Source organism: Meles meles, chromosome 3 (genome assembly GCF_922984935.1).
Source record: "Meles meles chromosome 3, mMelMel3.1 paternal haplotype, whole genome shotgun sequence".
In the NCBI taxonomy this organism is placed as follows: Eukaryota; Metazoa; Chordata; class Mammalia; order Carnivora; family Mustelidae; genus Meles; species Meles meles.
In genome coordinates, this window is record NC_060068.1 from 131,381,865 (window position 1) to 131,398,494 (window position 16,630).

Sequence of the window (16,630 nt, forward strand, 5' to 3'; positions counted from 1 at the left end):
TACTAGAATCTAATCTACATCTGTTAAAAATACTAAGTTTACAATAATCATCTAAAATTAATGACGGGTATAGGCATTCTACAAACTTAGGGACCTCTCCCCTATTTTCTTTTTCTTTTTTTTTTTTTCAATATTTTATTTATTTGACAGAGAGAAATCACAACTAGGCAGAGAGGTAGGCAGAGAGAGAGGAGGAAGCAGGCTCCCGGCGGAGCAGAGAGCCCAATGTGGGGCTCGATCCCAGGATCCTGAGATCATGACCTGAGCCGAAGGCAGAGGCTTAACCCACTGAGCCACCCAGGCACCCCCATGAGAGGGTTTCTTAATAAAAATTCTCGTCTTCAGTTTCCTACCTTAAGTTGTGTAAGATAAGAAAATGGGGGTGGGGGGGGCGCCTGGGTGGCTCAGTGGGTTAAAGCCTCTGCCTTCGGCTCAGGTCATGATCCCAGAGTCCTGGGATTGAGCCCCACATCTGGCTCTCTGCTCAGCGGGGAGCCTGCTTCCCCCTCTTTCTGCCTGCCTCTCTGCCTACTTGTGATCTCTCTGTCAAATAAATAAATAAAATCTTAAAAAAAAAAAAAGAAAGAAACCCTCTCCTGCACTCTCCTAAAATTTGGATTTTAACAGATGTGAAGAAGATGCTTCTGCTTCTAGGAGTATCCCAGGAAATAGACCTGTACTAATACCAAAAACAATAACAACAATGACAACATATAAGAGATGTTTACCATGTGTGAAGCCCTTACCATGTATCAATGCAATTACTACTCAAACTTACGAATAATTATTACATTCCTTTTTTATATATGAAGAGATTAAGGCTATATGAAGGTAACTGAGGGCCAGCAAGTAATGATAGGGATAGGAATTTAAATCCTTGTCAAGTGTGGCTCCATAGCTTATACTCTTTAAGGGCCACACGGTACTGCAGGACCTGCTTGCTCTTTTGTTTTTGTTGGCAGCTATACATGCTGAACTTAGAGCGAGATACTGTCCGGAAGACAAAAAGGTTTTTCTTTCTTCCTTTTTAAAAAGAAGACAAATTTCAGGGAGAACAAAACGCAATTTCCATTAATTAAAAAATAGTTAAGGATTTTTAGAGGCAAAGCACTTCTCTAAAAGCCTGTGTTATGTAAGTAGACAAAACAGTGTCTCTCCTTTCACCAATCCTGGCTTCTACTGAGGGAAACAGAAAATAAAAAAACAATAAACCAGTAAACAATATAGTATAAAATTATCTACCTGATTACTGAAGACTCAAACTATAAGGAAGGATAAAAACATAGATGAGAATAAGCGGAATTGTGGGTACAAGGTTGAGCGGTGTTTGCAATATTACACTGAATGACCAGTTGAGGCCTCACTGGAAAGGTAATATTTGAGCAAATCCTAGAAGTTAAGTGAATTAGCCAGTGGATATCTGGGAGAACTACATTGCATAGGGAACAGTATATTAAATATACTTTCCCTATTGTTATCATAACCAATGTCTCAGAACAGGGAAAAAAATAGGTGCAGAGTGTTATACTTTGATTTAGTACAAATGTGAAAGGCTGCCAAAAGGAGGCAGAACTTTCTAGTGAAGGCTAAAAACCAGTTTGGGTTCCTTTTCCTTCACCTACCTTGTAGCCATATAATCGAAGTTTAAGGATTCAATGAGAGAGGCATTCTTGTATAAGAAGTTACTTAGCCTCTGAGTAGAAAGAGCTGTGCAATTTCTTATCCCCTCCTCCCACAGAGATACTTGCACCACCTCTAGCTCAAGGCAATTAAAAACGGAAGTCAAGGGGCACCTGGGTGGCTCAGTGGGTTAAAACCTCTGCCTTCAGCTCAGGTCATGATCCCAGGGTCCTAGGATCGATCTCCGAATCAGGCTCTCTGCTCAGCAGGGAGCCTGCTTCCTCCTCTCTCTCTGCCTAGTTGTGATTTCTCTCTGTCAAATAAATAAAATATTAAAAAAAAAAAGGAAGTCAAGAAATCCACGCATAGATGTCTACCATGATGGAAAACTAACAAGGGCAATGCCTATCTCTACCACAAATAGAAAACTTGCGTACCAGCTTCTTACTGCTCTGGGAACACCAAGTGGATCCAGAACTCTTAGGTAAATATGCCCTGAATTCTCTGTAATCTGAGTGGTCCAAATGACTATTCTAGCCTGATTATTTCCTGAAAAAGTCTAAAGGTAATAGGCAGGTTTGAATAACCCTAATAGTGAATCAGAGTGAGAAAGACCTTCACTTCCAGAATCTGACAGGCAGTTTTGCTGAGTCTGTCCATCAGTCCATTCATTCTTCCTTCCTTCCCTCCCTCTCCTAAGCTAAATGGAGGTAAAACAAACAGTCATGTTGGAATCATCTTTAAAAACTGTCTATTTCTAGAAAGAGATAATGCTGGCAGAGAAGCGGGGTGGATGTATTTTGGAGTGGAGCTGAAGGGGTGTCATCTGACATCAGCCATCATATAGCATAACTCAGGGAATAGTGCATTGCTTGAGGTCCCCAAAAGTGGAAAGGAGAAAGATGGTTATCTTCAGGGAACCCATCCAACACCCCCATGAAAGAGTAACTCAGCATTTAGGTATCTGTCACCCAGGGAACACAATTTAAAATCTTTCTGTTCCTTTAATTATCTTCTTTCCCTCCATTCCAATCTAACAATAAAATAAGAATTTAAGAGAGAAGGAAAGGCCTAACAAAAAAGTGAAGAAATAGTGTCAGACTAAAGAAATCTTGGGTTAAGTTTGATCAGAGAATAGAAGAAAAAGCTAAACAAAACTCAATGGGTGACTGAAAGATGAATTTAGAGGAGAGTTTAATGCTTCAAAATGAGATTATTCTAACCTTTAAAATAAATAGGAAATTTGTGGGATTTACCTTAGATATTATCCAGGTATGGGGAAAAGAGATTCAACAGCAGATGAGTTTTGAAGAGAAATATAACTTCTAGATAATACCTACCTATGTATATTCAGTACTTAGTGTGTTCAATAAATCTGTTATTGGGAAATTTGAGCAGATATTAAGTATCCTCTAATAAAAGACATGAAATTAAAGATCTACAAAAATCCTGAGAAAAAAATTAAAGATGCATTTGAAGGAACTATACTAAATATTAAAGTAGAAATAATACTATTACTTCAATATCTAGATAGCTCTGTCTTCAGTATGTATTTTTTTAAAGATTTCATTTTATTTATTTTAGAGACTCAGCAGAGGCGGGTGCACGTATGCCCAACACACACACACACACACACACACACACACACACACACACACACACACACACGGGAGCAGGGTTGGCTCAGAGTTGGAGGAGAGGAACAGGCAGACTCTGCATTGAGTGTGCAGCCCGATGTGGGGCTTGATCTCCTGATCCTGAAATAATGACCTGAGCCAAAATCGAGAGTCTGAGGCTTACCTGACTGAGCCACCCAGGCACTGCTATCTGCAATATATAAATATTTACACTTGATATTTTAATCACCTCAATCATATAAGCAACTGCTTGATTAACTTTGGCATTCAGTAACATCAAAGTGCATATGCTTTAATGTTGAAGGAATGTGAAGTTACAACTAGAAATTGGGGCTTCATTTTCTTCTGGGAATATTTGCATGCACATTCTTATTATCTCTCTAGTGTCATGAGTTTGATAAGGAAGACAAAATGATAGCCATAGGAAATGAGATATGGAGAAAATAAGACACTAGTTCAAGTCTTCTTGAATATTAGTTGTAGAACAGGATTAAGACTCCCCTACTCAAATTCCTAGGGCAATAAATATAACCAGCCCTCTTCTTTCCAAAGGTAAGAAAATACTTGGATTGTTTTGAGATATAAAAGGCCTCTCCAGTTGACTTTACTGGGAGGGTTATTTGCTATTCATTTCTCCCATTTTCTAGAGAATAAATAACCTTTAAGAGAAAATAAAAAGTCTTATTTAAGTTACACATTAATGGCTTAGAGTGAAAATAAAATTTAGCTCCCAATCATATTAATCCCTATAATATTATGATAAGAGTGCAAAATATGGTAATAATTCTATATCATTATAAAAATCATTGTATAACTCTACAAAGTGAAATGTAAAGGCTAAATTTATATTACACACTCCACCCATTAATAAGGAAAACCATATGAATACCAAATAACTTAATAATGGGGAAAACAAGAATGTTTTTTAAAGCAAAGATTCTTTGTAATAATTGAAACCCTGCCATGAACTCAAGTTTGGTTGTAGAACCAAAATCTATGTAGTGAGACAAAAATATATACCTGTTCCCTTTCAACCACAAGTATGTGTCATTCCAGCAAAGCCTACCTGTATTTAAACTGTGAAAATCCTGTCTTGGAATGACTAGGAATTGTGACAGTGACAAGAAGCCATAGCTCTACTATCATATTTAAACAAAGGTAAAGTTAGTCTGAATTTCAACTTGAAAAGTTCTTGATAAGGAAGCAGATTTTCAGGTATATAGAACAGAGACCTCGATCATTAAATATTCCATAATTCAATTATTATGAGAAGATTATTCTAAATGAAGCCTATGATATCAGAGAGACATTTATGTAACTATTTAAATTAAAAGCCAATTCTTAAAATCCTGCCTACGGTCTAAATGTTTTGTCTGGAGGGTGGTGGGCAGCTGGATTCTGAGAAATACTGGGTGATAATATTTCTTTCTTTTTCCCTCCCCAGGTAGATGTTTGCCTCAGGGTAGATTATTAGAAATTGTATATTTACAACCAAGCAATTAAGTATGCTGAGGAAGTTATTTTTTTCTAGATAAAACCAAGTGGCGCATTTGGAAAGATAGGACAAAGTAAGGTTGTATGTAGAGACTAATTCTGTTAACTAACAGGCTTAGAGTGAAGAATCACAACGTCCCCTCTACATGAAGGATCGTAGTCTGTTTAAAGTTAAAAATGATGAGAAAAGTGGTTATGGGATAAAAAACTTCAACAACTCACAAAAAGATCTCCTAAAGCGTTTTAGGAGTTCAGGCAACAGCAAGAACCCAAAATATTTATGACTCTTTAACTTTTTTTTTTTTTTAATTCAGTTGTTAGTACTTCAAAGTTAGGGTTACATGAAGGATCAAAAAGTCAATCAAATTCATCTCCACTCAATCTATCCTTGAAAATAAATTCATTGTTATAAAAATCTTATTTTATTCCAATAGAACTAACAATGTATTCTACCGCTTAGTTCCAATTTATTCTAAAAATTTTTCTGTTGTATCTCCATTTCTTCTTGGTTAGTTTATTTTTACTATAAGACAGAATGTAGTTTCACTGAGTTTACACGATTGTGAAATTTGTTTTAAAACCTATATGTATGAGTAGTTGTACATAGACTGTATGTAGTTTGTGAATATAATTATACACTTTCATACTTATATGCATCTTTTATTTTTTCAGCCAATAGTTGCCTCACACATGAGTTGCATTTATTAAAATTCTTTATAGGTATTCCCTATGCTTTATGGTTTGTATAATATGCCCAATCACTTTCAAATAAAACATTCTATATGTGAAATTGACTCATTATGCTCAGTTGAATAATGAAATAGCAATAATCAAAGCACTTGTAAATATTAAATACGGTGGTAAATAAACTTTTGAAATCAGCAAAGTAAACACCACTTTTCTTCAATGTGTGGTCTAAGGTACTTGTTGAAAATGAATATTCCTGAGTTCCATCCCAGACATAATGATTCAGATTTTTTCAGTGTATGGTTCAGGAATCTCCATTTTAGCAAGTTTTCTAGGTAATTCTTTTGGTAGCACTATATACAAGATTCAGGACAGTTTATATAACTTTGAGGTTCAGAAATTAATATTCCACACATAACAAGAGATACTAACTATTAACATCCTCACCTCAATGCTTTATATCCTTCCTTTACTTTTGTATAAGCACAATATAATAAATTTAATCAATTTAATAAAGAAAAAAACTGATTCTTTGTAGTTATGGAAATGAAAAAGTCAATAAAATGTTCGGGTTTTTTTAAATTCCTCTTCAACTTTCTAGGTGCTTCTACTTCCACTATTTACCCAAAAAGCCTCTTTTAATTTGGCTCCCAGTATCCCACATTTTCGCAGATGATTTTTGTCCTTCTTTAGAATCAGCTTTAGACATCAAAGCTTCTATTTCCATCCAGCCCTATTCAGCCACTCAAATGGCTTTTTTTTTTTTTATGGGGTTGCAGCAAACTGAAACTCTGATCATATTCTCTGCACTAAACTGCAATGACTCCATTCCCTCTCATTACTGACAAAATGTGAAAATCCTACTGGAGAGTTTACATGACACATAGCTCCCATTCTTCAGAGCTATTTATAAAGTCATCTAAGCTAGTATGAAAAGAATTAAACATTAACATGTACCACTAAGTTTTACTTTTTATATAATTGGAAAAGAAAAGTCAGAGCTGTGGCAATGAAAACACATCTTAAACATGATACCATGAATAATAAAATTACATATTTTTCATTAAAACAAGGCCATCAGAGATAAATAATAATGTATTCATCTATTTAGTTAAAAAACTGTTTACTAAGATAGACATGAATAAGAAGGAAAGACCTATTTCCCTGTCTTATCTAAATTTCAATCCACAGGTTTCATAAATGCTAGGAATGTGAGAATGATTTTCTATCTATGAACAACTACCAACTCTGTAACTTCTAAAACAAATTAAGAGCTATACATAACATTAGACAGAAAAACATATGTGCACATTTTAAATAGAAAAAAATGTGTTTTCAGGATTCCACTAAATTTATTGCACATGAAACATTTCCAGTAAAAGGTTGTCTCCACTTTTGAGAAAGCTACCTAACTCATACTCTTAATGAAAACACATTCTATTTTAAAGTGAAGGGAAAAGGTATGAAAAGTGCTCAAAGAATTAAGCAGACCCTGTCTCTGTTTAGAAACTCCAAAAAAAAAAACAAAAAAAAGCTTTCACACCTTATTTTCTCTGAGTTTCTTCTTAATCAGAAATCTGCATCTCCCATTACCTCCCCTAGAGAATGGAGGACCAGAGAAGTTAACTCAAAATTTTTTTTGATAAAATAATAGCTTAACTCCTCTCCCTTTTATCTCCTTTTGTTACAACTACTACATAAGAGTGTCAACTCCCAAGAACAACTTAGGGCAAGGGCTTGATTTCTTCTATAGATATTTTTTTCTCTTATTTGGGGGGAGGGCAGTATGAGAGTAATTCTTATAGAGTTTACTTCAAAAATGACAGTATGGAAAAAAAGCAAGAAATGTAAATAATCAACCTCTAACTTGCCTTTGGTCCTGGCTGGACATCCTGAGGGAATGTATATGTGTGGCATCAGGGCTGTTTAGGTGTGTAGATAAATAATGCTTTTAGGTGGAGGAATATTCCCTGATACTTTTGGTGCAATAAAGTTCAAGAAAATTTAGGTGCAAAACACTTCAGAGCACACACTGGCTCAGGGTTTGGAGGAATTCATCTCCCCTCTTCCCATCTTTTCCAATTAGTGCAGCAAGGCTTTAAGGCATCAGTGCCTAACTTGACAATTTTGGCTTAACATTCACCTGGTTCAGCTTATTTTTTTCAACACTGCAGCAAGACCAAGTCTTTTCTAATCATATATCCTCTCTATGCATTCATCAACTAAATTCTCCACCCCGTGCCCCCTCCCATCTTCAAGGAGGGGGTAGGGAAATCAGAACAGGGCTCCCAGAGGTCATTAGTACTCCTTGGCTCCTTTGGCCTTCCATCTGTACTATAGGGATGTCCTATATAAAATTAGATATCCTATGGGGCTAGATAAGCCTCTTTCCTTTTGGCCCTAACTGGGACTGCTGTCCCTGGTGCTGAACCATGTTTGCCCATCAGGGAATCTGCTGCCAGGTCAATGGGGCTGAATAGAAAATCTAGCTGACTGATCTTAAAGAATGCTCAGGTGCAGGAACAAGCAATACTTTGGTGAACAGGAACAGAACCCCTCCCCCCATACACACACACACACACACACACACACACACACACACACACACATCTCCTGGGTATTCTCCAGGATCCCTTTTGCAGTTTTCTCCTCCAGACCCCCACCCAAAACGCCTCCAACATGGCCTCAAATGCCGGCTTGTATCAGCACAGCCCACCTCGACATCAGATTGCAGTATTATGAAAATGCTACCCCCCAAACACAAAGTCTTTATGACGTTAGCTTTTCTACTCTAAAACAAAACAAATAAAATCTAATAAATTAATAAATGAACCAAAGTGACCTTCTTCTTTCCTCTCTCTATTTTCTACCCTGTATTTTCACATTCCCCTAAATTATAACCCCATATCCTAGAACAGTGTTTAAAATCTGGGTGGTCTCCCTAGTTCCACATCCCCACCCCCTCCCCCACCCCTCCGGAACAAAACAACGTTGAAAGCAGCAGATCTTACCCAGGGTAGAGCGATAGCAGGAGCAGAATCCACACCGTCATTTTCTGTGAAAATACAGGAGTCGAGTAGTCTGAGCTTCCTGTGTTCCATATATTTGTCGAACTCATCGTTTTTTTTTCCTTCTCTGCCTCTAGTCTCTTGGTTGCAGAAGAATCCCTCCCCTTTGTATTATTATTATGCTTATGATCTGATGGTGGCTCCCCCCACCTGCCTCTAGTAGGTCCCGACAGTGGGGAGCTGTATTGCCATCAGCTTTGGGAATTAATATTCAGGGGGCAGAAATAAGATCGGCACAAACGCTTGCAGATACCATCAAAGCGTCAGCTCTGGGAGCGGCTTCCAAGTCTGGGGGAATAATGTATTTGAGGCAGGGGGAGGGTAAGGGAGAGACGCACACTGAGACAAATAAGGGAGAGAGATGCGCCCACACTCTACACATACTCATGCCCCTCACACTCTCACATACTTCCCCAGGTCCATCATTTTAGGTCTGTTTATTTGTTTGCTCTGTTTTGATTTCTTTTTTTTTTTTTTCCTTTTTCTTTTAGAGTGGGAAGGCAGGGCTAGGGGTGTGTGTGTGTGTGTGTGTGTGTGTGTGTGTGTGTGTGTGTGTGTTTAAAAGAAATTTTTAAAAAGATCAAAGAGTCTCTGCGCGGTTAACTATCACGCAGATTAACTGAGGTCAAAGTGGAAGAGATGCTCGCTGCTGCAGCACGAATTAACACATGCGTGTGTCTTCCAACGCTTTTAAACTCCTTACTGCACACACAAGCATGGAAGGACTGACTTTCATGGGGACAAGAGATGCCTTAACAACCCAGTAAATTGTATCACCAATGACAGAAGGTTTTGTCTCATCAGATCTGCCAAGAATCCTTATTAAAATCATGCAGTCTTAGAAATCATGGTTACACTGTAGGGGGAGGAGGGGCAGACAGTGGGGGAGGAATGGCTCTTTGTAACATCCTGTAGGGAATCAGATTTGGTGAATTTTCAATTTGAATGAGGGGAGAAAACATTAATAGAATTAAAAGACATGAAAAAATTCCATGCTCCCCAGGATTCACTCCTCCATTTTCTGTTCCCCATCTCCAGTGAAAATATAAAGACAAAAACTACTGGAAGGTTGAAGAATACAATAGCATTGACGTTGCTGCATGAGTAGAGAGCACAGAGCACAAAATAGGGGCTGCTTTTGGAAAAGAGTTGGACAGAGGGGGAAGGTCAAGAGGCCATTGAACAATATAAGGAGATTTCTATTTGCTGTGTGGAGATTGACTTTTTTTCATTCTGCTTGGTGACAATCCTTAAGATTTATGGGGTAGATGAGTCGTGTTAGCATGCTTCCTTCTTGCCTACAATGTTACCATGGATACTGATACATGGGAGATATCCCTCTGTGCCATCCTAGTTCGTCTGCCACAGAGGAAACCCCATTACTCATCATCATAAAGAAGAAAGTGAAAAAGTGTTTCAAGTTTTCTGTAGAGTCCAGGCCACAGCAAAGATGTACATGCAGAAATACGGGTGAAGAGGACAAATCAGACCCTTCCTGGTATATAGCAGGGCGTCACCTCAAAAGCTGTATCTTTTCTACAGGAAGAAAGTCTTCCAGTTGGGGAACTTTAGTATGGAGTCCAGGAGGCATACGAATCTAACAGGAAACGAATAGGTCCACACTCCACCCGCAACCCTAAGGACTGCTCAAGGACTGCAGAATTACTGGTAGCTCCTGCCAATGACAAGTTGAGGAGTCACATTCTGAAAATGAAACAAAAAATGCCTGAAAGACATACTTGGAATCCTGCACACCTTCAGAAAACTGCCCTACTTTATGGCATTTGAACAAAATCTAATCAAAACAACACTTCACAGGCAGCAATTGACTTCTTTCTATTGTGATTAAAACAGAGGAAAAACTAATGCAAATCCCTGTCTTTGTAATTCTCTTGTTCCTTGCTGCGCTGTGAGGAACTTTGGCCCTCCTTATGTTTACACTTATTAACAAAAAGATGCGGGGTTGTTAAGAGCTGTATCTTTGTTTTTAGTGAAGATACTCTATTGTGTTTTTGTAGACTAGGGCCCAATGTCTACCAAAACCAAGCCAGGGAGAGAAATGAATAAGTAAAGTGGTGGAACCATACACATTTGAAGAGTTACTATACCCCATTGGATTGAGTTTCCACTGCTAGTTCCACTTAGAGTTGCCAGAGGAACTGGGAATAAAAGTATGATAAGTATCCTAATTTTTAAAACACAAAGGAGGGCATACCAAACACAGGCAGGCCATTAGGTTCAAATACTGTTTCATACCACCTAAAAAATTGATGTGAATATTCGGTCTTCTTGCAGTTTTGCAACATTAAGTTTTTTTCCCCCAAGTTTAGTGACAAGCATATTAACCTGGAAGAACGAATGCTTTCACATTCACAAAGTAGTAATTCATATATGAATCCCTTATCAATACCACAATGATCTCCATAAATTCTAATCTATTTTAATAATGGAATACCTCTCAGCATATTAAGAGAATCCGTGGAGGAAAATTTACTTTGTATAGTATTTGGGTACAATTTTACTGGCACTATTCCTGGTTAGGCTTCGTTTTGCCTCTGTGGGCCTATGGGTGCTCTGAAGAAAATTATTTTAATGTATTTTTTAAGATTTTGCAACACATATTAAATTCACTGGTAATTGTAAGATAACTTATCCACTAATTTTTTTTCTAATTTTTTAAATTTTTAATTACCTTTTAGTTACATACTTAAGAAAGTATGTTTGTTTATTTTTTTTTTTAAGATTTTTATTTATTTATTTGTCAGAGAGAGAGAGAGAGAGAGAGCGAGCACAGGCAGACAGAGTGGCAGGCAGAGACAGAGAGAAGCAGGCTCCCCGCCGAGCATGGAGCCTGATGTGGGACTCGATCCCAGGACACTGGGATCAGGACCTGAGCCGAAGGCAGCCGCTTAACCAACTGAGCCACCCAGGCGTCCCAAGAAAGTATGTTTATAGTGCATTTTTAAATAACTATTATGTGGTAAGTATGATGGCTATACTTTCATTGTAAATAATATATATATTTATGTGTATATATTTATATTAAAATTTAAAAATTATTGTAAAATAGAAAGGAAAAAACTACCACCTACATTCTGTCATCCAAGCAAGCTGTTCTCAATATCCTAGAAATTCATTTCGCAGTTTTTTTCTGAATAAAGTTTTATTTTTACTTTTAATTTGACATTTTATTATTGTTACAATTATTATAGAATTACTATGCTCAAAAGTGAATTATGAGGTCAAATGTTAGACCAGTTTGGCTGTTGATACAGCCAATAGGCTGTTGACCTATTTAGCCAGAGCGGCCCTACCTGGGTTGAACAGCTGTTTTGTTGTTTATGCAATAAAACTTAAATTGACCCTGCCCCCCCCCCCCCAGGAATTTATTTAAAAGCAAGTCTGGGAAACCAGTCCCAGGTAACAAAGCCCAAATACAGGAGTGGGTAAGGTCAGATAGAGATAACAGCCTGAATGCAGGAATGAGTCTGTCAGGTGGAGACATCCAATTAGTAAAGCGGGCATACTGTCTCCCTAGCTACCAAGGAGTGTGGGCCCCACCTTTTGGGCGTCAATTCCCACCAAGGTGATAGGCTAGTGCAAATGTCTACTATGGGGTGAACTGTAGTTCAATTGGCCACCCGTGTGTGACCTAGCATGACTCTGCAGCTTTCTCTGTTTATTGCAATCTCATTGGCCACCTGTGTGTGGCCAGGCTCAACCACATGGCCTTTGCTCTATAAAAGTTGGTCTGTGAGTCAGGGAGGGATCCCACTCCCTGTAAGAGGCATGGCCCCAGCCAGTGGGTTTGATTCTCCATGCTTGGCACGAAATAAAGCTTTGCTTGACCTTCACTTTGTATCAGTTGCGCTCTTTTAATCACAGACCCATTATTGGGGGACCCAACATTGGGGACCCAACAATACCAAATGTCTCATCACTTGAGGAATTAAAACATATTACTTGGGTTCTAGTTCTGATAATGATGAAATTGACTAGCCATCCTGAGTATAATAATTTTAAGTGGTAGATAAAATATAAAATAAACAACTGTGTAAAATACTAGAATGTTGAACACTTGATCACAGAAAGACAAAACTGAATTGGAGGAGATCTAAGATTATGTGGCTTTTCCACTGAGGGTGGTTAACGGATGACCAGTTTTTCCCTACTGGCCATGAACTTGCCTGGTATTAGCATGGGAAGTCCCACATCCCAGGAAAACCCTCAATCCTACAGGGACAGGATGGCTAGAATCCAAAGGCAGCTATTTTATGGTTGGAGATTTATTGTGTGTGTGTGTGTGTGTGTGTGTGTGTGTGTGTGTGTGTGTGTGTGTATAAAGATTTTATTTATTTATTTGACAGAGAGAGAGAACAAGCAGGGGATGTGGCAGAGGGAGAAGCAGGCTCCCCGCTGAGCAGAAAGCCCAATGTGGGTCTTGATCCCAGGACCCTGGGATCATGACCTGAGCAGAAGGAAGACACTTAACCAACTGAGCCACTCAGGCACCCCCTGGTCTGAGATTTAAAAAGAGGGTGTGGGCCTGCCAGAGTCTCTCAAACTGAGAGCAGAAATCACAGAAAAGAGTAACAACAAAGGGAGGTAAGACTCCAAATCTGTATGCAAACTTCCCTTAGATGTTTGTTTTTGGGTAAAAGGAGGAAAAGACACCAAGAAGCCTGGAGAAAAGCAGAAACTGAAAGACTGAAAAAGCTGAACCATAGTTCAGTGACCACTCACTGCAGGAGATACCGAGTTTGGAGTCAGACTCCACCAAGTTAGAGGATCGTAATAAATACCTACACTTTCCCTAGAAACTCTAGAAGGACCAAAACCCTTCTCTATTCTAGGACTAAGGATTTGCTCTAAACCTAAAGACAAAACTGAAACTAACCTGAAAACAGTATAAACTAATCCTGCACCAGATGAAAGTCCATTTGCTAATAACTCCTAATGAAACAAAAATCAACATTCTTTAGAGGATTATTAAAAATCAGAATATCAATAATATATAAGTTGTATTGATACATGGTACAATTCTTGATGCATGGTTAAAAAAAATAAGAAACATGAAGCACAGGATAATAGGACACTTTTTCTAAAAAAATAGCATTCAATATAAACCAATAAAACCTGAGATCCAATTAGCAAATAAGGGATATTCAGTCCACTGTATTAAATAGTTCAGTGACTTAAAAGAAGATGTGGTATGATGTTTATGTGGTCAATGAGTATAGACTAGGGACTCTCAGGAAAGAAATGGAAACTTTTAAAAAATGGCAAATTCTAGAACTGAAATTTATAATGACTGCAAGGAAAAGTTTATACATGATTTTTAATAACAGATTGGCAATTGCAGGATAGTAGAAGAAATAACCAGTAGACCTAAAGATAAATCAATAAAAATAATCTAACATAAAAAACACAGAAAAATGTTGAAAAAAAACTTAAAAGAGCTACTAAAAACCTGTGTGACAATATCAAGCCTCCTAATAAAGTAGTGTAAGAGGAGAAGAAAGAGAGAATAAATCAGAAACATATTTAAAGTAATAATGGCCAAAAAATTCTCCCAAATTGATAAAAAATATTACATTAGATCCAGGAAGCTCAGAGGACTCCAAGCAGGGTAAACATAATGAAAACTACTCCTGGAAACTTTACAGTCAGACATCTAAAAACTAAAGATTAAATGAAAGCTTTTAAAAATATTCAGAGAACAATGAAACACATTAATTGTTAGAGGCTAATAATGCAATGATGGTTGACTGATGAAAACAATTAGGGTCAGGAAACAGTGGGGGACATCTTTAAAGTGCTGAAAGAAAATGTATACATCAAATTCTAAATCTAATAAATGGATCTTTCAAAACTGAAGAAAAAAGAGACATTTTCAAATAAAGGCTGAGAGAATTTGTAACCAGCAGAAATGAGATAGAAATAAATTGTTCAGGCTGAGGGAAAAGGGTACTGTATGGAAACCCAGATCTATACAAATGGAGAGCATCGAGCATAGTTAATATTTGAGGAAAATAAACCACATATTTTATTGTGTTCCCTTTAAAAGAGATCTGACTTTTAAATGCAAGTATTGTAACAGCTCATTTTGGAGTTATAACACATATATGTATATGTGTTATACATATACATATGTATATGTAACTCCAGAGCTGGAGTTAAGTTATACTGTTCCAAATTTCTTCTATTTCATAAAGTGACATAATAGTAACTGTAAATAGACTTTGATGAATAAAAAATGAAAATGGCAATCCTTAAAGCACCACTGCAAATAATATAGAAAGGCATAAAAATCATTAGAAAAATTAAAACCAAATACTAAAAAAAATTCATATATGAAAAAGAAGGCAGACAATTACAGATGGGGAGAAAACAATGAGATAAGGAGAATACAAATAGCAAAATGCTGGCTGCAAATAGATATAAATTTAAAAAGAGTATAAGAAGAGATAACGTATTATTTCTTTTTTTTTTAATATTTTATTTATTTGACAGAGAGAAATCACAACTAAACAGAGAGGCAGGCAGAGAGAGAGGAGGAAGCAGGCTCCCTGCGGAGTAGAGAGCTGGACATGGGGCTCTGGGATCCTGGGATCATGACCTGAGCCGAAGGCAGAGGCTTTAACCCACTGAGCCACCCAGGCACCCTGATAACGTATTATTTCTTACAAGGACAAAAGGATTGATTCATCAAGAGAGCATAAATATTATAAATATTATAAAATTTTACACACCTGAAAATAGAGCTTAAAATGAAATGAAGCTACTGTGAGTTTTCACAGTAGAAATAGATATATCCCACACAGTTGGCAATATTAAAAGTCTTCTGACTTCTCATTTACAGAACACTATACTCAATAATTGCAGAGTAAATTAACAGATGTACATACTTTTCAACTATTCATAAAATAACTGTCAATACATTTCAAATTTTTTTTTTTTTTTTTTTTAATACATTTCAAATTTTGAAAGCTTACAAATTATATTCTCTTACAACAGAATTCAGTTCTAAATCAATGATAAGTAGAGAAATTCCAAAAATTTTGAAAATTGAAGAGTATAGGTCTAAATTATCCATAAATCAAAGAGGAAACCACATTTGCCTCAAAACAAAAGAAAATACAACATTTCAAAATTTGTTTTGTGGAGCTAAAGCAGAACTTGGAGGAAACATTTTTAACTGTCAGTGTATATAGAAAAGAAGAAAAATTAAAATCAAATTTCTACGCTTTTCTGGCTTTAGAAGTTAGAAAAAAATAAATTGAGTTCTACATATACATAGTCATTTGATTTTCAATAAAAGTGAGGCATTTCAAAGTGGACAGCTTAATATTTTAAGACAATGATGTTGGAACAGATGGGTAATTTTTATTTTTTAATTATTATTTTCTACGTAGGCTCCATACCCAATGTGGGGCTTGAACTCACACCCTGAAATTAAGACTCACATGCTCTACTGACTGAGTCAGCCAGACACCTCTAAATAGGCAATTTTAAAAAAATAATAATAACCTCTGTCTTTTACTCCATCATACATGCAAAGGCTAAAAATTACAGTTTTTTAGAAAGAAGCACTACCTTCATGAATTTAGGGTAAGCAAAAATATCTTAGAGAAGTTATAAAAACTAAGCATAAAATATGACATTGATAAACTGGGACTTCAGAAATATAAAAAATTTTTGTTTATCATGAGTCTACTAAAAAATAATGAAAAGGCAAGTCACAAACAGGGAGAAAATATTAACAGTGAAAATATCTAGCAAAGGACTTATATCCAGCATACATAAAGAAATCCTTTATCTAATTAGCGAAAATGCTTAATAAATAACTTATAAATAACTTAATAAAAATAACTTAATAAATAACTTAATAAAAATAAACTTTATAAAATTAAACTTTAATATAAAATAAATTTTTATAAAAATTTTTATTTTTATACTTTTTTATATACTTTATTTATTTATTTATTTATATAATTATTATATATTTTTATATACTTTATTAAACTTTTTAATAAAAAAATAAACTTAATAAAAAATAACTTAATAAAAATGGTCAAAATACTTGAATAGACATTTAAGGGAAAAAATGTATATCTAATAAGT

The 16,630-nt window shown here is 36.4% G+C and overlaps 1 protein-coding gene across 2 annotated transcripts in view; it reads right to left on the bottom strand.

Annotated features, from left to right (window-relative positions):
• Nucleotides 1–8,921, bottom strand: part of GABRG2 (gamma-aminobutyric acid type A receptor subunit gamma2) — a 103,511-nt gene extending 94,590 nt beyond the window's left edge. The window contains exon 1 of one of the 2 annotated variants that reach the window (XM_046001222.1): nucleotides 8,450–8,921. In XM_046001222.1, coding sequence (XP_045857178.1) covers nucleotides 8,450–8,556 — 107 coding nt within the window. In that variant the 5' untranslated portion in view covers nucleotides 8,557–8,921. The remainder of the gene's footprint in view (nucleotides 1–8,449) is intronic. The other variant, XM_046001223.1, reaches the window with a different exon arrangement.
• Nucleotides 8,922–16,630: the final 7,709 nt, after the last annotated feature.